Genomic DNA, 21,652 nt, shown 5'->3' on the forward strand with positions numbered 1-21,652 from the left:
CCTCACAGGGGGCAGCTCGCGATCAAAGCGCACACCCCACTGCAGACTCAACACGCAGCCGTGCTGTGGGGGTCTGGAGACAGCGAGACGCAGCCCTTAATGAGAGCGCTGAAACGCCGCCGTCGTGGCCCGGCGAATCCCCGCAAAGACCAACAAAGCCCGGGAGTAGCGATGGGCGAGGTAAACCGAGTTCGGCTTCTCCCTCTCGGGAGGCGGCATTCCTCTGGAGGTGTGTGTGTGTGTGCCCAGACAAGTCACCCCCAGGATGCTCATTTTGTCAGCGTAAATAAAGGGAGAACTAACTCACACTCTGAGTCACCGGGGTTAAAAAGGGAAAGAGTATCCCCTTTCAATGAAGAAGAAAGCAGGCCAACCCCACAAACAGTTTCATCCCTGTGGTGGAGAACTAATGTCTGCAGGGGGCTCTTTATAAACGTGGGACCTCCTTTTTCGAGCTCTAAGCCTTTGCCGGCTGGAAAGGGCCAAGCCGTGAGGCAGAATCGGGGGAGTGTGCACGCCAGGCAGTGCTCAGGGTTTCCTGGCCTGCTTCATGTTTCGCCAAGTCGAGTCGCAAAGCCGCAGGAGCGGCGGAGAGCAGCGCCTTGTGGTTTCGGGCTGGCGGGGAGGCACGTCGCCCCGGGAGGGCCGGGGGAGCGAAATGCGAAGTGTACAAAAAACAAGTGCAGAAGGAGATGCATAACTTGGAGGGGGGGCGGCACCTTGCAACAGCTGGTCTCAATTATCAGGGGGGAAAAGGCAGAGACCACTGGCGCCAGAAGGGGGGCAGGAGGTCAGGGAGGATGAAGATTATCAAAATACGAGCAGGCAGTAGGCCCTGGTGCCGCGATCTGCGGCAGAGGCGAGTGAAATCCGGGTCTCCAGTCTCAGGGCCTGGCTGAAAGCACGCCACAGGATGGTGTCTGCGTGCGCTGTGGGGAGGGGGATTGGAGAGTGACTTCCGTTTCCTGGCCAGATAGCCCTTTCCTGGCTAAATGAGTGAGTGAAAGACAACAGCAGGGGGGCTGGACCTGCCACCTACAGCAGAAGCGGTGAGATCAGAGGGGGAACTAGCAGAGAAAAATTAGAATAACGAGTTCACCTGCTTGATTTGATTATCCAGTTTGCAGCCTAAGCTTAAAAGAGACCATTCCTAGAATTTAGTCAAAATATTTCATTGCAAGATCTGTTTATTTCTCGCAGAATGCAAACCTCCCTTGTCTCATTTCAACTTCAGTGTGTTAATTAGCGACAGAGTGCAGGCAGCAATGGGTTTCTCTTTCGTAAAAACTCAGAAGCACTCAAGGGGCAGTCTTTAGTTGCTAAATTAATTTCACAAGTTCATGTTCATGGGGATACTATGCACTCTAGTCCTTTACAAATAATTAAAAAAATGATAATATAACACTACCTTTTGAGTGATTGTTGTTAGCAAGAATATAAATGTGTGCAGAAAATGAAATTCACCTGACTTTATGAAGGATCCGAAAAAGAGATGGAATGGTACAGTACTCTACCATCTTTAAAATTGTACTTTTTTTCACACAATTTGTGAGTTTAGAACAACACGTCGTACATGTATCAGGGTGCTTTTCAACTCCGCCCTTGGAAAAAAAAAGATTTTCAACATACTGCTAACAAGACTTTGGCTAAAAAGGAGAATGTTGCCATCTTGTGGCAATAATTAAAATTAAAAAGGAGAATGTTGCCATCTTGTGGCAATAATTAAAATTAAAAAGGAAAATGTTAATTAAATTTATAATTAAAATGAGAGTGTGGTATGACCTGTTTGAATAATTTGGTCAAAACAGAAATGTAATTATAAGCATTACTATTAGTATTATTATGTTTCTTAATGAATTAAAATTGTCTTCTTGAGACATATGTGAGAACCATTGCATGAGAGCTTTTGTTGTTGTATTGGCGTTCTTTAATATAATTTCTCTTTCAACGATTAGAGTAATAAAACGTCTTACAACTCGAACATGTTCTGCTACAGTGTATATACGTAATGAGTGTCGACATTTTACTCAAATTCTCCGCATACTCCTTTTATTGTTATAAAACTGTAGATTTGGGCAAGAAGAAAACAATCTAAGTCACATCGATCACAAACGTGTCCAAGACACATCCTTAAAGCCGAAACGTTACTCTTTGTTTTGCAATATACAAACCTTTCATCAAGATTAACTGTGACAATAAAGTGGCTAAATGTTCAGAAGAATATTGCCATAAAACAGTGCTTCTGCATAAATATGGAGAAATATTAATATTGGTAGATAAATGCAAAATGTCTATGATGTGAGTGTTACGCATTCCACACGCGTCTCCGTCCCGCCTCGCATTCCCACGCGCACTGTGTTTAACAAACCTTCACCGTTCACTCGTATCACTACTTCAGTTTCCCTCTTTCCTCCCTTCGGCGCTCACTATTGCGGATTCTCCTCGAGCTTCCAGGTGCGTGTTATTCGTTACTAGTTTATATTCGGTATTTGCCCTCCTAGCTTTGCTCCTCTTTTACGAATTAGCCTTGCGTTTCGGATTGTTGCTCTGTAGCGCTTCAATTGTTTTCTGACTTTCTTGCTTGTTTTCTGGATTACGTTTTGTTTAGCGATTTGGGTTGGTGTGTTATTTCTCCTGAAGTCCTGCACAGGATCTATAGTACATACCTGCCCATTGTTGCAGAGAGCTTTATCTAACCAAGACATAGATGACCGGTAATACACGGCAATGAATAATGTTTCATCTTCTATCCCACATGATTTGAAACATTCTCTTTTAAAGCATGAGAGTAAGTCTTCCTTAAACAAAAACAACCATATACCAACTTTCACATTCATTAATATCTTTGTAACCACAGTTGTTAAAACTGTTAGAACAGACCAGTGAAGAAGGAAAAGAAAACTGATTTGTACACTGCAGTTCAACCTCCACTAAACCCATTAACTGAACAAGAAGTTCCCTTTCCCTTATGGTTCCAGCAATACAGATTCTTCTCAGTCTTAACTCATTTCTGTTTGCATTGTACTGAGTGATAAACATATGACTTCCTCTCTCTTCTCTACTCACATCTCTGCATTACTGAGTATAATGTGAAGCACTATGTCACAAAGTGTGAAAACTAGTAATTGTAAAGTAATAGTAAAAACAAGTCCAACTGAAGTTTGTCTTTAATGTGAAGCTTAAGATCATAATAACCAAAAATACATTTAAATCAATTCATCCAAAACAAGTATCTTAAAATTAGACAAAATCTTATATTTTGTCATAGAATGCCTGTATTTTATACCTTGGTGGTCCATAAACTGTAACCACCAATTCCCAGAATCTTAGCCCTATTCAGTTTTGGATATCTCACCTTTTAAACTCTAACTACTTTTAGACTTAAAAAAAAATTAAAAACAATATGATCACCTTGCTAATCCAACTAAAAAGTATAGATACATATTTTTTTTAATTTTGCCACCACCAAAAATAAGATTAAGCTTATTATCAAGACAGATAGATATATATAAGGTAGATAAAATTTCATAAATTGTAGTGTTTTAACAAGTAAAATTCCTTTTTGATAGTCAGAAATCTAAATATATCATTTCAGATCTACTTAAAAGCATTGTGGGATTCCCCTCTACAGGAGGAGTGTGGTTCTGGGAAACTGCCAGCATCTTTTCACACACCCATCCCTTCTTTGTTTCTTCCATCTCGTTATGGGTCCCACTTGTCCTTCAGGTCAGGGCAAATAATGTCAGCATCCTGGGAAAAAAACGGTTGTGCAATTAAAAAATCCAAAACCAAAATATGGTGTACCGGTCACACACTAAAACACTCATATACAGTATCTACTTTCATATAATCATCTCATATATATTTTCTTTTCAAAATCCACACATCTGTACAAATATCTTTTATTAATATTTTAAGTCAAAGATTAGCGAGAGGGAAGAAAGCTATATTTTCTATTATGTTTCCATGTCTTTGTAGCACAAAGCATCAATGAGGAAGGCAGTGTTGTATATCTATTGTACTATTGATTTTAATAGCACCTTAACTGTTTCATTTTTGTGTGAGACATAGGAACTACAATTGAGTGAACATAATTAACAAGTGATAATGTATAAGTACTGGTATTATTCTGTAATGGATCTTATTTTATGCATATCAGTAACAAACATATAATGACATTGTTCAAGCATTAATATTGTCTCTTTTCACACTGAAACCTTGGGCCCTAATTTGCTGTAGGGGCAGTACTCCTTCAGAAAAAATAGAGAAAAGGGGAGAAAGCAGTAGGGAGCATACCTTAGGCTTGGTGAGTTTATTTTGAAAGCACCATCTCACGAAGCACTTCTCAATGCTTTTGCTGTCATTATTTTCACCCATGTAGTAAACTTGAACCAGTAGCTCAGAAAAGTTGTTTGGTAGGATGTTTGTCACCTGAAGTGACAATAAGAACAACTGTTAGTCTAATGCAAAAGAGAGGCTGGTCTATGGCATAAATTTCTGCATCCCAAAATGCACAAACAACAAACTGAGAAACATATTTGAGATATTTGAGTTTTTGAATCTTTAGATCTTTAGAATCTTTAGATAGTAAAATAATTACGTAACATTGTATGAGCGGAATATTTTTTCCAGAACACAAACACAGCCCATATTGCATATTAGAATGAAGAGAGCACCAATAATATCACTACACCTCACTTTACTAAGAAAAAAAGACTTGAAAGGAGCCCACCTGGTTTTTATCAATTTTCACGCCTTTGGTAGGTTTATCTTTGAAGTAGAAGTGTACTTGATCGATGGGGTTGTCGTCACCCATGCCATAGTCCATTTTAGTTTTCTAAATAAGAAAAAAATATCTGTAATATCCTTTGCACCCTAAAGCAGCTTGCAAATAAATTATCACAAGTCACCGCTATACACATACCAGCTTATTCAAAAGAATATGGTATCTGTTTTCTTATTACAAAACTTTAGGACTTTGTATGAGCTTGCAAACAGAGTTGCTGCCTGGAAAATAATTTCAGTGTTTGCTTTAACCCTCAAATTGTCAGCCTGTGTCATTTATAACTGTGAATGTACTTATTTCAATACAAAGTTTTGTAGAATTATTTTTAAAATCAATCACTTTATTTGCTTTGGATCCTTTCACATACAGAGTGCTTTACAGAATTATAAAGTGGTCAGCAATATTGTACAGGTATAGTAGAACATGTGGCCAAGGAGGATAGGAAACAACCTTCCACCCCCCCCCCCCCCATTTATTATAGTTAATAAATTTCAAAATCATAAGAATAATTACAGGAGATAGTGTTTACTTTTTTATCCTGCATTCAGACATTTTGCTCCGTAAGTTAAGGAATGTTATGAATGAGTGATTGCTCCATTCATTGATGTTCTAACTGCTTCTTCCAATTCAGGGTCACTAGAAAGCCAGGGCCTATCCAGGCAATCAACAGGTGCAAGGCAGGGTACACCCTGGCTGGGACGCCAGTCCATCACAGGGCAGACACACAGACATGCACACATTCATAACTCAGGCCAATTATCCTAGTCAATTTAGAATCCAGTTAATAATAATAATTAATAATTGCTTACACTTATAGCGCTTTTCTGGACACTCCACTCAATGTGCTTTACAGGTAATGGGGACTCCCCTCCACCACCACCAATGTGCAGCATCCACCTAGATGATGCAACGGCAGCCATAGTGTGCCAGAACGCTCACCACACACCAGCTATCAGTGGGGAGGAGAGCAGAGTAATGAAGCCAATTCATAGATGGGGATTATTAGGAGGCCATGATTGGTAAGGGCCAATGGGAAATTTGGCCAGGACGCCGGGGTTACACCCCTACTCTTTTCGAGAGACGCCCTGGGATTTTTAATGTCCACAGAGAGTCAGGACCTCGGTTTTACGTCTCATCCAAAGGACGGCACCTGTTTACAGTATAGTGTCCCCATCACTATACTGGGGCATTAGGACCCACATGGACCGGAGGGTGAGCACCCTCTCCTGGCCCCACTAACACCTCTTCCAGAAGCAACCTTAGTTTTTCCCAGAGGTCTCCCATCCAGGTACTGACCAGGCTCACACCTGCTGAGCTTCAGTGGGCTGCCAGTTGTGAGTTGCAGGGTGATATGGCTGCTGGCTGAACATACTAGTTAAGCTACTAGTATGTTTTTGGACTGTGGAAGGACTATAGGAACCTGGAGGTATATAGCATGTTGAGGAAACCCACATAAGCACAGTGAGAACATAAAAGCTCCATGCAGATAGCCCCCTATCAGATGGAACTGAACCCTGGGCCACAGCACTGCAAGGCAGCAATGCTACATTGTGCCACCATGCCACCCCATGAGTGGCCACTCATCCCATTCAAGTGTATATTTATATACAAAATGTGTTTTCTCTTGAGAGTGAAAAGTAACTTACAAATTGGTCATCTACAATTTTAAGGTACTGTATAATTAACCTACCAGAACAATAAATTTTTTAGGATCCAGATTGACGCCATGCACATCTTGTTCTGTGAAGGCGTCCTGTAAAAGTAAAGCAAAAATATCAATTTTCAGTTCATTCTGTTGAAAAAACAGATACTTCTAGCAAGGAACTTAACGATTGCAATGAAGAAATGCATGGATCATTAATGACAAAATCTGTTTAGAAATTCATTTAAAATAATTTTTCACTAATTTACATTTAGTCCTCACCCGTATTTCATGTGTGTCAGGTTTGGAACATGTTTCTCCTACGAACTTGTAGAGTTTACGGCGCATCACTCTCTGGAGGATTTCACGGGCTTCCTTCAACTCTTCTGAAGTGGAGTTCAGGATCTCATGGAAGACATTGTCTAGGGACAGAGGCAGGGCACTCAGTCAGTGTTTGGAAGAAATTGGAAATAGGAAGTAACATAAGTAACACAGGAAGTAAAATAATATTAAATTACAAAAATCAGTATGAATATCAATCTGTCATGTTTAAAAAACAAGTCATCGGAGCGAAGGATTTAAACTTATTTAACACTGTGATAAGCACAGACACAGACAGGACAAAGACACTTTGAATATCATAACTTTGTCATATCCCCCAAGGCTAATGCACTCAAATTTACCCTAACTGTCAATAAATACAAGGTGATCTAGCCAGCAGCAATTTCACTCTGCAGCTCACCACTGGCAGCCCACTGAAGCTCAGCAGGTGTGAGCCTGGCCTGTACCTAGATGGAAGACCTCCTGGGAAAGCTTAGGTTGCTGCCGGAAGTGATGTTAGTGCAATCAGTAGGGAGTGCTCACCCTGTCATCTGTGCTGGTCCTAATGCCCCAGTATAGCCATGGGGACTCTATACTGTAAAAAGGTGCTGTCCTTCAGATAAGATATAAAACTGAAGTCTGACCAGGAGCCTGACTCTCCAGGGTCATTAAAAATCCCAGGGCATTTCTTGAAAACAGTAGGGGTGTAACCCTGGCACCAAGGCCAAATTTCCAATTGGCCTTTACCAATCTATGAATTGGCTTCATCACTCTGTTCTCCTCCCCACTGATATGTGGTGAGTGTATTGGTGCACTGTGGCTGCCATCTGATCATCCAGGTGGTGCTACACATTGGTGGTGGTGCAGGGGAGTCCTCAGTACCTGTAAAGCTCTTTGAGTGGAGTGCCTATACAAGCACTACAGTATGTAAGTGTAAGGAATCATTTATCACAAAATGTTCCTGAATACAACCTTAAGACTTCCAAAACATAACTGAGAATGAGGATTGATCAGTAAAATACAGCTAATTACATTTGAGTAAGCTTTATGAGTTGGAATTCTTTTTATTTTTTAGCTACTTATTGTCCAGAGTATTTCCAGAGTGGGGGAAGAATTCATTTTCACATTGTTTTCCCAGCCAGGATGGGTCAGGCATGTCTTTTGGACTGAAATAATCCATTCAGCTAATATTCCATTGAAATTACAGTTACATTTTACTTTTCAAATATACTGTAGTCACACTGCATGTTACTACAGATTCCTGGAGGCAATGAGAACAAACATCACTGAAAACAGTCAACCTGTCAGCTGAGTGTAGGCCTCCATATCATCTACTGCAGTGGAGAGATTGTATAGTCCGTTGGAGCTTTGAACTGTAATGTGTTCAGCAGCTTTCACGAAGGCCTCTGTTATCCTGAAAAATGAAATCATTTTGTTACTGCTGTTTAATGTTTAGAGTTAAAATGTCTCTGAAGTCTCTCAAGATGTGTGGAGTTTGGATGTTGTTCCTACAGTATGTTTGGTTGGAACTGCAGGTCCCTCCTACCTCCCAGAGACATGCAGATTAGTGTGATTAGACTGTCCAGAGACGGGGGGGGGGGGAATCACACATGGGGCTTTGCTCAGGTACAAACAATATTGGTTATGAGACTACAGAGACCTGCAACCAAATGGGAAAAGTAGACTAAATGGCCTCTTCTGTGACCTTTCTGATGATCTTGATTTTCACTAGACACGGCAATAGCTCCATTACCCAACTTAGTTTGTACAGAACTCCACCGTGTCTATACTTACATATGCTCAATTATATTGACAACCCTGTGCTGGAGAGCTCTCTTGTGAAGGCTGAACCGGGTGTAGAACATGTCATACAAATTGTAAATTTCCTGGAAGGTACAGAACATGCAAAAATTGATCTCGGCAGTCATTGTCCTAAGACACAGAGAAAGGATCCCAGACCACTAATATTTACCACCATATTTCTAATCCTCTGACATCAAACTTGTAATAAGAGAAATATGGTAAAGCAGAACTATTTTGAATCATGCATATAGCATGCAAATAGCATAGAGAATACCTTGTCTCTTGTGCAAATTTGTCTCTCTCCCTCAACTTCGCAGACACGGGCGAACTTCAGTAAACGCTCATGGTCAAAGCTGTTTTGCATCCCAAGGTAATAGCAATCCCTTACAGTGTGAAGAAAAGAAATAGTGTAAAACAATTACATCACCCAAGGGTGACAATAAGATGATTGTAAAGTATTACATTAATTTAGACTTTAATTTGCCTTGCCTTTTTGGATTGACTTACTGTATATTTGTATCTTTCACAACCCGGAAATTCTATCTCTCAGTAAATAATTGTGGAATTTATACCTTTACATCTTATCACATATTCCTAGGAACATCTATTGATTGAGAGAAAATGGAGATAAGACAATATTGGAATTAGCCATTCAAGTTCTTATGCAGTTTTCTGTGAAGGTTCCAAGACTCTATTGGATGCGCAGTGAACTGTTTCATTAGAGATTATCTAAATGTCATCAGGCTTGACTCTGAAACAGGTTTTCAGCAATGGGGGAATTAAATGGATAGACTAATTATTTAATTATTTCCCTGATGCATTTTCCCAAAGTAACATGTGTACATGGGCATACACATCAGGACACTCTACTGAAGAAATTTGATTGTAGTATCTTGCCGAAGGATACCACAACAATGTTCTCATTAAGGTGATTTCAATACGAATTTTCAATAAATTGCAAACTTTGTATGATCTACTACCAAGCCACGAGAAGGGATATGGAATTATTTTGGTTCAGATTTGTCACGTTTACCATAGGTATATTATACATTCTGTGTGATATCCATTTAGGCAAAGAAAGAACTAGCTTTAAGCTATTTGCTTATATAGTAAACACAGACAAAAAGTGGATTACCAACTATCTCTGATAAGGCATAACACTGCAAGCATAAAATTAATTTATTTAATGCAATATTAGGTTTGTGACAATTTACATTGATTTCACATGGATTTTCCTGAAAGGGGTGAAGAGTGCACCTAAATTAATTTAAAATAATTATATACTCAACATATTTTGGTTTTGAATTGTTTTTGCTGATGTTTAACTACTTTCTCTCATACAAGAGTTATAGCTAAAACATTCACTTTAAATTTTGTAATAATTTTTAAAATTTTTAAATTTTAAAAATCTCATCATTTTATCCATCCTATTTTTACTTTCCATTTCCAGAGGCAGGAACAAATACCCAGAGGATATCAGAAAAGTAAGAGACCAAAAGCCAAAAGACAAAGTAACTTAACCTACTGAACATATGAATCTAGTACCCATACATACAGCCGACTGTTGCAGGTATGAAAACTCACCTGGCAAGATAATCCCACTTGTCCACATCAATGCCATTTCTCTTGTTGGCCACAATCTCATACAGGAATTTCTTGTCCTTTCGACCCTAATATAGGAAAACAAGGACAGTCATTTATAATGTACATTATGCTTTTGTTTATCATAAATTAGTAGCTCATTTTTTTTCCCATTTACTCCTTCTAGACAAAAGTTATTTTCAGAGGAATTAAATGCTTTCCACCTGAACTGACACACACACTGCTGACGCAATGTGATAACTAGACAACCTTGCAGAAAATATAGGACACTTCCCAATATGCAGTTTGGCTATTGCAGCACTTTCCTGAGCAGCTATACAGTATAACAACTCAAAGCTACACTTGCCTGTTAAAGATTGAAAAGCTTATTTGCCAAGGTACCGAATACAGAAACATGACTTTCAATATTTCACTTAACAGACTGACTTCTATTTTGTAGAAGGAAATACTGAAGGTAAAGATGCAAACTTTATAATACATCATAATCTTTAAAATCTAAAATGAATAAACGTAAACTATATGTACTTAAGGAAAACATGCTTTTATTAGTAAACTCTCTAAGCTTACTTGATAATGAAAAGGCACATTAATATGTAGTATTATAATTCACCTGCTTATCACAGTGATCTAAATTATGCAATCATACAAATGTCAATATAAAAAGCCCTGTAGATCTGGTGAAAACCAAAACATTTTTTATGGACTATTAGTTTAGAATCACCTTTGTGGTAAGTTGTTTATGCACTTTAATGTACTTGGATTGAACAAAACCTCACTAATTGTTAAATCGCATCATATGTAGAGCATGTCTTTGTGCTCAATTTTTATTTGTGCATATATAAAAATGTTTTATAAAGAATATGAAGCATTAATCTGAAGTCACTTTCATATACCGCAGCCATATCACCTGTCTTCTAAGGTACTGCATTTCTAGTGCACAGCAATCCATGCATTTATAACTGGGAAGTGCCCATTTACTGTACATGGCAGCTGTGCATTTAGCTTGTAGGACAACAAACACTCTTTTTCTCTTGTATCTATCCAGCACTCATTAGTTTGTAATCAATCAAAAACAAAAGTGCTAGATTAATTCTGTAGCATGGTTTTGTGAATTATGAAACCTACAGCTACTGAATAGGGTTCCTTTTTGCCGTCTGTATCGTTTCAGATTTTTAATCACATATGTGAAGTGAAGTAGAACAAAGAACCAGTTCACTCATGCGCAAATATATAGAGTTTGAGAGACTCTGAAAAGGTGTTGGTGACTAACTGGCACACGTGCTGTGGACCAGACCAACCCCTGATCTGGAGAGAGTGGAATAACAGGAATTCTTAACCCAGGGGTCACCAATTCTACTCAGGTTTTCAGGTCAAACTAGGTTCTTGACAACAGAAATCAGCTCATCATTGGTTTAACTTGACCAGTTTAACATTTTATCTGAGCTCCTCAGGTGCTGCTGTTTTAAATACACTTAGGAAATCTGGAGACACACTGGCCTTCTAGTAGGTTTGGTGATTTCTGCCTCAATCGTTCATTATTAGCTTGGAAACTAACAAAGCAATGTGATCAACATGGTTATTCAGTTACTCACACATTCCCCATTATGGCTGTGATGATCTATCTGATTCTTAATGAAGGCAAGGTCCTGTTCATCCAGTTCATAGTCTTCCATTGCTTTCTTCAAGTCAGGATTATCATTTAACATGTGCTCAAACATCTTGACAGAAGTTTTCTCATGCTGGAGTACACAGACAAATAAATTACAGTGTAGTTAACAGCAAAAAATAGAGAACTCTAGAGATTTTAGTTGCAAGATTATGCTGCATGACTTCATAAACTCAGAAGACAAATTAATTGATGGACAACTAAATTCAAGGTGTTTTAGATGACCCTTTAAAATTTTAATTTGTCATTCTCTTTTTGGCACTCAATATATTTAGTGAAAAGACTTTGAACATATTGATTGAATTTAAAGGTTAAATTAACTTCAGATAGTCCAGAATCAGCGTTAAACAGATTTTGTGACATCAGTGGTACCCAGTAGCTGAATCTAGAATCCACTGTCTTTCAAATCCACACATTTCCAACTTCTAATATCCACAATGCTATCCTAGTGAAGAAGGTGAAATATGTTTGGTTTATACAGTACATTTTAAGTGATGTTCAGCCACATTCTGGAGTTTAATATTGGCCCTATCTTTCTCTGATTTTTAATTAACATTGTCTCTTCAGTCACAGACTCTTCACATACCTTTATTTCATTTTTGTCTTTTCTGAATCTGCAGAGGGATTTCGCATCAAACATATGAGAAAAAGGGCCATGTCCTGAGAAGGTGAAAACACAGTATATTCAAAATCTATGTTGCATGGAATTTGCAGAAAAAAAAATATCAACATCTGTCAAGAGAAACAATACTTTTCAAAAAGCCTAAGTGATAGAACTTGTGAATGAAGCAGCAGTGATTTGGTTCACCTAGGTCATGACACAGCCCTGCAATCTGCACACACAGCTTGTCCTTCTTGGTGATGTTCAGCTCAGACTGTCTGTCCTGTAGCACCTCGACCAGTCTCCCAGCCAGGTAACTCACCCTGCAAGAGACACAATGTGGAAATAATCAGCAGCTGTCTGATCATCGTCAACAGCATGTGTCTTTCCTGTACATCTCCTCTGATAGTGTTCCACAGAAAGAACTCATCTGTTGATGATTGTAATATTTCAGGTCTTGTCATGTAAAGGGGTCCACTATCATTTACGGTACATGTTATAAGAATAGTAGATCTGTCTCCATCATTCAGAGAAATTCATTGCAAACTTTAATTTCTATACACATAGATACGAAGCTGCTCTTGCAGAAAAAAGTTTAAGTAAAAAATAAGACAGATGATTAAACAGAGCAGTGTATGGTGGCCAAACTGCAAGACTGAAAAATCTGGAAGTATCTGTTTTTGAGAGGGTTGGGGTGTTAAGTAAAGACTGCTTTTTGAACAGTTTTCTTAGGATTGTTATTCATATGTCATATTGATTGTAAATAAGATCTTGAGTTGATCAACTGCAATTTATACATTTTTTGCTTTACTGCACGTGATCATCCTATTTGGTGATTGCGTAGTGTGAAAACTGATTTATTTTACATCGTTTGTAAATTCCATACAAACCCAGCTAATGGAGGACCTACAGCTTTCAAAAGAAATGTCCCTTCCTATAGGCTTCTATTAGGAGTTTATAAAGTCAGTATACAATGAATGTCAAACAATTCAAGATGTGGTGGCTTAGCTGCCACAGTTCACTCATGTGGGTGCAGTGCTGCAGTTCAAATGTGGATGATATCAGTCCTCCTAATTGGAGAGTTTTGGAATGCTCTAAGATGAAAAGCTCTGTTTAAATTCCAGCAACTATTATTATTTATATTGCTGTTGATTAATATTATTGTTTGCATTTATATTCAACAGTAATATTAATTAACAACAATCTGGACTCTTTCAAGAAATGTCTGAATAAGATTTTTGAATCAATTACTAATGTGCCAAAAAGATGGGCAATATGGCCTCCTCTGATTCTCTGTTCTAATGTTCTTTTACAAACAGAAAACAGGAGACAATCTTTAAGTGAATCAGAAGTTAAGGCCACTGTCTAGCAGGGGGAAATCAGGAGAATGGACTGAAAAAAAACAAAGTAGAACTCCCATTGGCCAAACAAAACACCATCTCTGCACATGGAGTTTCCAAGCTTTTTAAATGGTCCAATTTATATAATTTCTTTAATAACACTTTATTATAGGCGTGATATTACTGTGCAGAGAAATTAAGATCCTTACCCCATGGAGTGCTCAAATCGGTTGTGTGTAGCCCCAGGATAGACGAAGCTGCAGGCGCCCAGCTGCTTGATGAAGCGCAGCCTCTGAAACTGGGGGGTGTCGATGATTTTCACCAGCAAGGGGTGCATCTCAATGTGACCGTGGATGGGGTCGTTGAAGACCTGGAAGGCAGGAACTCTCATGGAATAAACACTACAGGCACTGCAGGCTACAATTAACCCCACTGATTCTGAACAAAATCTGTGCTATTATAACATAACTATTTTCAGGGTCCAGGTAGGAGGTGAAGGTAAATTCTAAATAATAATAAATAAAAAACTAATACTTCAAATAAATATTTCCAAATAAAGATGCATCTAAATTCTTGAATTTTGTAAATCAAGTGTTTTCATGACGACATACACCAGAAAGTAATTTGGACTTAATTTAGCACTGTTTTCCAGTCCATTAGTTTCAGTCTAAGACCAAATTTAAAATTTTGCTACAATATGCTGTACTGTATTCTCTGCTTAAACTGTATAACAGAAAATAATGGCTAATTATTTGGAAATGGTTAGATTATTAAAGAACATGAATTTCTTATTTCTTTCTCTTATATCAGATTACTGCCACAGATTGTAATTTTGTCATGAAACATTTTACCCAAAACTCGGTATTTTAATTTTACTTACTAATCTCTATTTTTCCGTCACACAATTTTGTAACATTATTGTGATGATGACTGGTGAACTTTTCATTTTTCATCCCATAAGATTCCTAAGTACTTAATTTATTTGAGAGAACCCATTTTGTACCCATCCATGAACGCTAATAAATAATAAATACTTAGTTTACTTTAACCTGGTTGGAAAAAAAAAACAATGACAGGCGAAACCTGGACTGAAAAACTAGTTCTGTTTCTAGACTTATTATGAAGTGCATTGTAATAAATATGAAAGGCGTTATGTAAAAAGATGTAATATTATCGGACAATGAGATTAGTATACAGAGTGAATTTAACAACAAACCCACAATTCGGTCTTTAGTGCTGAGTTGACTTGTTATAAAGTTTCTGAACAACAACAATAATGTAATGATAAAGGAAGCAAGCACCTTAGGCTTGGAAATTAAATAAGACAACATGAAAATCTACGGACAGCCAACATTATTTCCATCTATATCATTATAAGACAATTATTATTCAATTAGACCAGACAAGGACGTTTCTCGATAAAAAAATATACAGTGTAATTTCCTTCAACTGTTTCGTAAGAACCACAACCTTATCCCCTAATTACCAGAAAAGAGCATGAAATTAGTACTAGAGGCAGTAAAAAATGTGCGCAGAAATTAAAAAGAAAAAACACATTACAGTTCTGATACTGTATATTGCATAATTAGAAATGAACCTGACATAGTTCTGTACTAGCCATCTAATCTCCCGTCAGCCCCACAGCTGCGGTCCCTGCTATTCACAGGGAAGGGCGGTGACGTATGCGTTACAATACGTCCCATAATAAAAGAAAGTGTACCAAAACAGCCTATCTGAATGTTTCATAATAATCACGCAGTCACCTCAAATTACAGCATGAAATTAATGCAAGAAGTATTTATAATAATCTTGCGTAGAGAAAAAAATATAAAAAATATTTCTGATTTATTGCAGAACTCACAAGAAAAATATATTTGCATAGAACTAAGAATTTAAGAAGAAGACGAAATACGCGCAATCGATCTTATTCTATACTACAACATTAAGTGCAGTAAATCTATAAACAATTACTCACGTACCTTGCCGAGCTGATAATTTTCTTGTCCAGAAGCCGAGTTCATGTTTGCTCTTCTAAAGGTGTGTAAAACCTGTGCTTTCAAAGGAATAAACAAGTGAAATGTATTCGATTTCTTGTTTTTCTGTTATATTTCCTCTCCCAAGATCGCTTTTTATACACTCGAAGTGCTACACCTGTACAATATCCATTCGTTCTCATTGGTCGAACTCAGAGGATTAATTTCTCAAACGGTCGACACGCCTCCATAGGAATCCAGTTACTGCTTCTCTTTCGTTGCGAAGTGATGTACGCCGTAACAAACTTATATTTGTTTTAGGTTTGCCCTCTCTAGTAATATACAGCATATTAAAAAAAAAAACCGCCACATGTGCTCACAATATAAGACTCTGTTCACCTGAACACTTGAGGACAGGACAGGATTTTAAAAATTACTCTTGATCTGAAATATACGAATGCGTGTGAATTAATCATAAGTGACTTTGCCGAGATGAAATTTGGTTGCCCGGATATAGTATATTCCGAATGCTGAGTAGCTTCTCATTCCGATTTGTAAATACCAGACTGATATTATCAAATTGCTCGAAAGCTTTATTGCAGGTTAGGTTTTATATTAAAAGTGCACAGAATCTGTAACTGTTCAAAAGAAACTGTAACAACATAAATCATTGTTATTATTAAGGACAATTAAGCAATAGTAGTGTTTTCAGTTTAGTAATGGTGAAACATTGCACTTTATGATCAAGTGACTAGATTTTCTTTATGTAAACGTATGTAAAACACGGGTGTAATGCTGAAAACATGCAAAATAATACTGCATACTAAAACCTTCAAGCTCTGCTTTGTCTCAAAACGTCTCGGTGAACATTGAAATTGCATACAGTATATTCATTCTAGTTATAGCTCACCAAAGAAACCCAAAGCTCTATTAATCTTATACAGTATACATCTATGTATTATAGTTACAGTATGCCTCTATAATACATTTAATTGTTTTTATATTTAAATATTAATAACATTTATATATTAATATGAAAATGATCAATCGGAGTATTAATAATATTTTAAGATGTATTAAAAGATCGAAAACAGTTGTGCTTATTTGCTTTAACTATAAACAATCAAACAGTATGTACAGTAGGAGGCGTGTGTGATCGGTATGTCCGAACTGGATACCTGGAACAGGAAGGGCTCCGCTGGGAGAATTTAATAAATCATTTATAAATCAATATATACATTTTATAAAATCTACTCATGAATGTTTCCGTTTTAAGTTTTACTGCTTTTTATTGAATGTACCCATACGCAATGTTTTACTAATTGAACAGCAGCTCCATTGGAATTAAAAAGAGAAATGAGCTTTACTCCATTCACTATAATGTTTTTCAGCTACTGCTGAAAGATATTATTATTATTGTTGGTAATGTTAATATTAAGGATAATTATATTATTATGCTCAGCAGACATCCTTATGTATGATGACTTGATTGAAGTTTCATACTCAGTGTATAATCTGTCAGTAATGGCAAGAATAAGCATTAGAGCTTCCCTTCTCTACTGAACATTTTAAAAATGATATTTTGACTTTTAATGTGTGGTTTTATACCCTATTTACACCCCCACCTGTCCCTGTAACTGTATTTCACAGATGGTTCTTAGGAAAGCAGGTTACCCCACAAGTTTGTAACACATTAAGTCATATAGTTACACAAAAACCATGAAATTAACTCGAAAACATTTTAAATTTAGGTTATTCACACTCAAAACATTTCTTATTTATTTTTCAATGTGGAATGAACCTCTACTTGTTCCTTTGCTGCCAGTGCACTGAACTTCATTGTGTTTGCATAATACAAGAAGGAAGACTATTTGTTCTTCAACAAGTTTTGTTTTGACCAGATTAAAATTCTTTTCTGTGCAGTATAGTTTGCTAACACAGCGGGGTTCTTAAAGATTAAAAAGATTAACAATAGATCAACATGCACTATATATGTAGTTTAAAATAATTGACAGCTTCCCTGTATTCAAATGCTATTTATGTTTTAAAGCTTATATGTATTAAATATCACTATTGAGTTATGAGATGTGTTCCATAGATTCTCATAATGTGGTTTCATAGAAAGTATAATTACATATTATAAGATGAATAGGACTGTACAAAGCCTTTTTAATATAAGGCAACTTGGGGGTCCACCTCTAGTCTTTTAACATGTATTCATGCCAGTAAAATTCCGTTTTTTTTTCATTATCCAAGTTCCTAAGGTAACACCTAAAGTCAATTTTAATCTCTCATACAAAAACAAGCTACCAGTGCAAACTAAATACAATGCAGTGTGTTTGCTTGATTACTCATCTTAAAATACCTGTTCAACAGCTGTTCAGATCACCTGCACACTTTGTTAACTACAGTAAACAGTGCTAAAAGAAACCTCTTTGCAGCTGACTCTGTCCTCCTCTAGTATAAAAATCAATATTGTCTTCTGTGCTGCCTGGTTAACTCACTGCATTGATCTCAATCCAATTCATCAGTAATCTTCTATATCATCTGCATCTCACTTGATTCTGTGTTCACCGATCATTACTAAGGTGTTAATCAACTAGTCTTAAAAAAGGAACAACATGTAAGTTCCCAAAATGTAACAACTCCTGTTTCTGGTTAGACATAGATATTCTATATTTCTGTAGATATTCTATACATTCAACAAAAGGAGATTTTATTTTGCCTTTTAGATCTGTATATTTCTACCCAAGCGCTCTATCACTTGAATTTTATTATTATCATAATCTAGAGTTTAGAGTTGGTCAGAAAACATAAAAAGACCAATTTAGGTAGTGTGTTTCTGTACACTTCGAGCTCATCATTGGAAGCTGCAAACTACAGGAGGGATAACCATTTAGAGAAGCAGTATGTTTCTCATTGACATCATTTCAAATGTGTGGGTGCCCATGAAGTTGTAGTTTCTCAGAGACATGAGGGCTCTGGCCATCAATCTCAGCCCTACACTGGCAGTGCTTAGCCACTTGTGCCCCACTGCATACAGAATCCTGGTCATGGTCAGCTGGTGGTATAACCCAGGTTCGAGCTTGTGTCAAAGTTCAAGTTTGTTCAACCTGCTGCCTCTCCCCCTGCCTCAGGGGGCAACCCTCACCCATGAGGTGGAAGTGAGGGGGAAGTGTATGTGCCTGAATTCCTCTGGACTCTCAATAGTTCTAATCTGCATTTCATTTCTCAACAACATGGAGAGAAACATACTAAAATGAAGGAGCAGTTTTAAAACAGAAAGAGCTCCTTCTTTGCTTTTCTTTCCTGTGATTACTAACCACATTTTAATTCCTTCTTCTCAACACCAAGAATGACAACACTGTTTTCGGAGATCCAACAACAGTTTTTAATTCAGGTATATTGAGATATTTCACCCATCTTGACTGACGTGGTCACCAGAAAGTACAGTATGTGACATACTTAGAAAGAATTCAACCAAGAAAACAAAGCTAAAAGGATGAGCTAGGGAGAGGTAGTGATTCAGAGATCCACAATGTGTTCATCTTACATTATTGTTGCCAGCTCACTCATCAATAATGGTAAAAGGCACATTACTAGAACATGTTGTTATGATCAGGGTGTTGCTGAAACAAGGGAAAGGAAGGCTTCAGAGCCCAAAGTGATGCTCAAAAGACTGACGAAGTACTCTCCTTCTTCAAAAGTCACATAAGATTACATCTTCCTGACCACTATTAATGTGACACGACCTATTTGCCAGTATTGATAAACACTGAGCACATAAATAAACTGAGCAGAAAGTGGACTTTACCCTTCAGGTACCCAGGGTCACAGGTACCCAGAACAACAGTATTACAGAGCATTTCTCACAATACTTAGAGATACAGTATTGTCTACCAGTCAGATCTAACAATTACTTACCAAGTGGATGGGCATCCGTAGCAGTCAGTGGGGAAAGTGTCTCCAAACCTCCAAACCACTGTGTCTATGTCGTCTCAAACGTTTCACTGGGGAATAATTGTAAGGATTTAGAGATACGACCAGGCGCCACCCCCCAGGGAACAAGAGTGGACGCAAAAGTGTTAATGGACCCAAGAGCTAGGGCATCACAGTCCAGGTGGGAGTGGTGGGCTCACTTCACCCGGGCTTTAGACCCAAAGACAGCCTGAGGCGAGACTGTCCGGGGAAACCCGCGTCCAGGCTCCAAGAGCAGGGGCTGCCAGGGGTGTCGGACTCCACAGGAACTGTCTGAATTCCTAGTCCCCAGGCTCTGGGAGCAAGGGCTGAATGGGTTAGCAGAAAGAGTATCCTTTGGGCCAGACAGGGAACTCCTTCTCAAGCCGGTACAGTCATCAGCAAGGCATGCCGAAAGTGTTATGTCGCACACAGTGTCTGTTTGGGGTTTACCACGCTGTTGCGCTTTGGGTTTTGGGGGTTACTGCTTTACAGCACTTGGGTGCCTCGGCGGGTTTTTTGACATTCTGTGTCAGTTGTGAGTTATGCACAATAAAAAGCAGACATCTGCAAAACCTGTCCACCTTAGTCCCTGGTTTTCCACGATGTAACAGAAAGATGGGTTGACCAGGGTATGCTCTCTTCAGGGGGTCTTCTTCAAGACCAGGCTAGTGCATGCCGTCAGAGCAGACGTAGGAGAGACTGGGCCAAGGGAGTCGTCTGCCGGGGTACTGGACTTCTTGGGTGGAGGAGTCCAAGAGCACTGGATACCTGGAACAGGAAGGGCTCCGCTGGGAGACTGTAAGATGGCTCAGGAGTGAAGTGTTGTAAACATTAATACTGGAGCGCAGAGGAGGGACCAAGCTGAGCTGAAATACCCCAAGGTATTGAGTGATGTTTCACTGAAGCCAGGTGATCTGTGTATTCTGTCTCCTTGGTGATCAAGGCCGAGTGGAAATGTAGCTGCCAGCCACTGTGGTTGCAACTCGCATGGATGTGAAACAGCAGAGTGACCGTAACATTTAGAATTCAATTTCAACTCGCACTATTTGTCATTACAATATAATTTCACATGGAGTCTGCTAAAAATAAAGCACATAAAATACAACAATGTATTCCCAGCAAACAAAATTAAAATATTTTGAAATACTGTATAATACAATTATTAGATATCAGCTAATAATTATTATGAACACAGACATCTTGTTGCATTGACCCCCATTTGGTAGTAAATATGTCCAAAAACTTCCCGTCAGATCTAGAGCTAGAGCAATCCAAAGTTTTTTGTATTTCTTCCAATAGTTAGTACATTTCAGTTGTTCCTGTTAATATAAACAGCATGTGCCTGAAGTCCCACCTTCAACAAAACTGACAAAAAATTACTGTTTATATTATTTAGTATTTTACACAGACATTTGGAGACTGCTCGGATCAATTAATAGGGTAATCCCATTCTAATTATTAACACATTGAGATATGCTTCTTCACTGAGGATTCTTCAATAAATCACAGCTGGCAGCTAATTAACCAATTAGACAGAAACATGCCTGTATAAAAACACATTGTTTTGTGTAAGTACTATTCTGAATATGTTTGTATGAATTTATGGAGGAGAAGGAAACTACTGAACTGACGGGTGTAAGCTAAAAACAGGTTTGTGTTGATCCTGAGTATGAATTAGCAGTTTGCACAGCCAGGTCTGATTTATTGTGTGGAGAACTGGTACTATTTTTTATCAGCACACTGTTTTTTTTTTTTTACAATCTTTAGTGATTTTAAGCTCTTTATATTCTTACATGCCATGGGCTCCCCCATGACCCAGAATTAGAAGAAGCAGTTAGAAAATGAATGGATTGATAGATATCAATTAAAGGACAGCTGGGATCTGGAAAATGTGGTCAAGCTATGCATGCAGGGAACATCAGCTGGAAATCATTGCCAACTCATGCATGTGTGACAAG

At 38.1% G+C, this 21,652-nt stretch overlaps 1 protein-coding gene across 1 annotated transcript; it reads right to left on the reverse strand.

Moving 5' to 3' along the window:
• Positions 1-3,149: 3,149 nt before the first annotated feature.
• On the reverse strand, positions 3,150-15,839 carry LOC148817972 (deoxynucleoside triphosphate triphosphohydrolase SAMHD1-like). Its single transcript, XM_088937383.1, has 14 exons — positions 15,741-15,839; positions 13,971-14,131; positions 12,629-12,744; positions 12,407-12,480; positions 11,747-11,893; positions 10,137-10,222; positions 8,827-8,935; positions 8,544-8,635; positions 8,051-8,163; positions 6,711-6,850; positions 6,477-6,539; positions 4,733-4,837; positions 4,297-4,431; positions 3,150-3,750 (listed from the first exon to the last, which is right to left on the reverse strand). Exons 1-14 carry the CDS (start codon positions 15,780-15,782, stop codon positions 3,703-3,705), a joined length of 1,431 nt encoding a protein of 476 aa, XP_088793509.1. The 5' UTR covers positions 15,783-15,839; the 3' UTR covers positions 3,150-3,702.
• Between the last annotated feature and the right edge of the window lie 5,813 nt (positions 15,840-21,652).

This window comes from Atractosteus spatula, chromosome 19 (assembly GCF_055471065.1).
Source record: "Atractosteus spatula isolate fAtrSpa1 chromosome 19, fAtrSpa1.hap1, whole genome shotgun sequence".
NCBI lineage: Eukaryota > Metazoa > Chordata > Actinopteri > Semionotiformes > Lepisosteidae > Atractosteus > Atractosteus spatula.

Bases quoted from the DNA above. Each gene is read 5' to 3' on its own strand.
- LOC148817972 (XM_088937383.1), bottom strand. From the start codon at position 15,782: ATGAACTCGGCTTCTGGACAAGAAAATTATCAGCTCGGCAAG. The intron at 10,223-11,746 runs GTGAGTAACTGA...TTCCTATATTAG, and splicing joins ACAGCCATAATGGGGAATGT to GGTCGAAAGGACAAGAAATT. The intron at 6,540-6,710 runs GTGAGGACTAAA...TTACTTTTACAG, and splicing joins CTGACACACATGAAATACGG to GACGCCTTCACAGAACAAGA.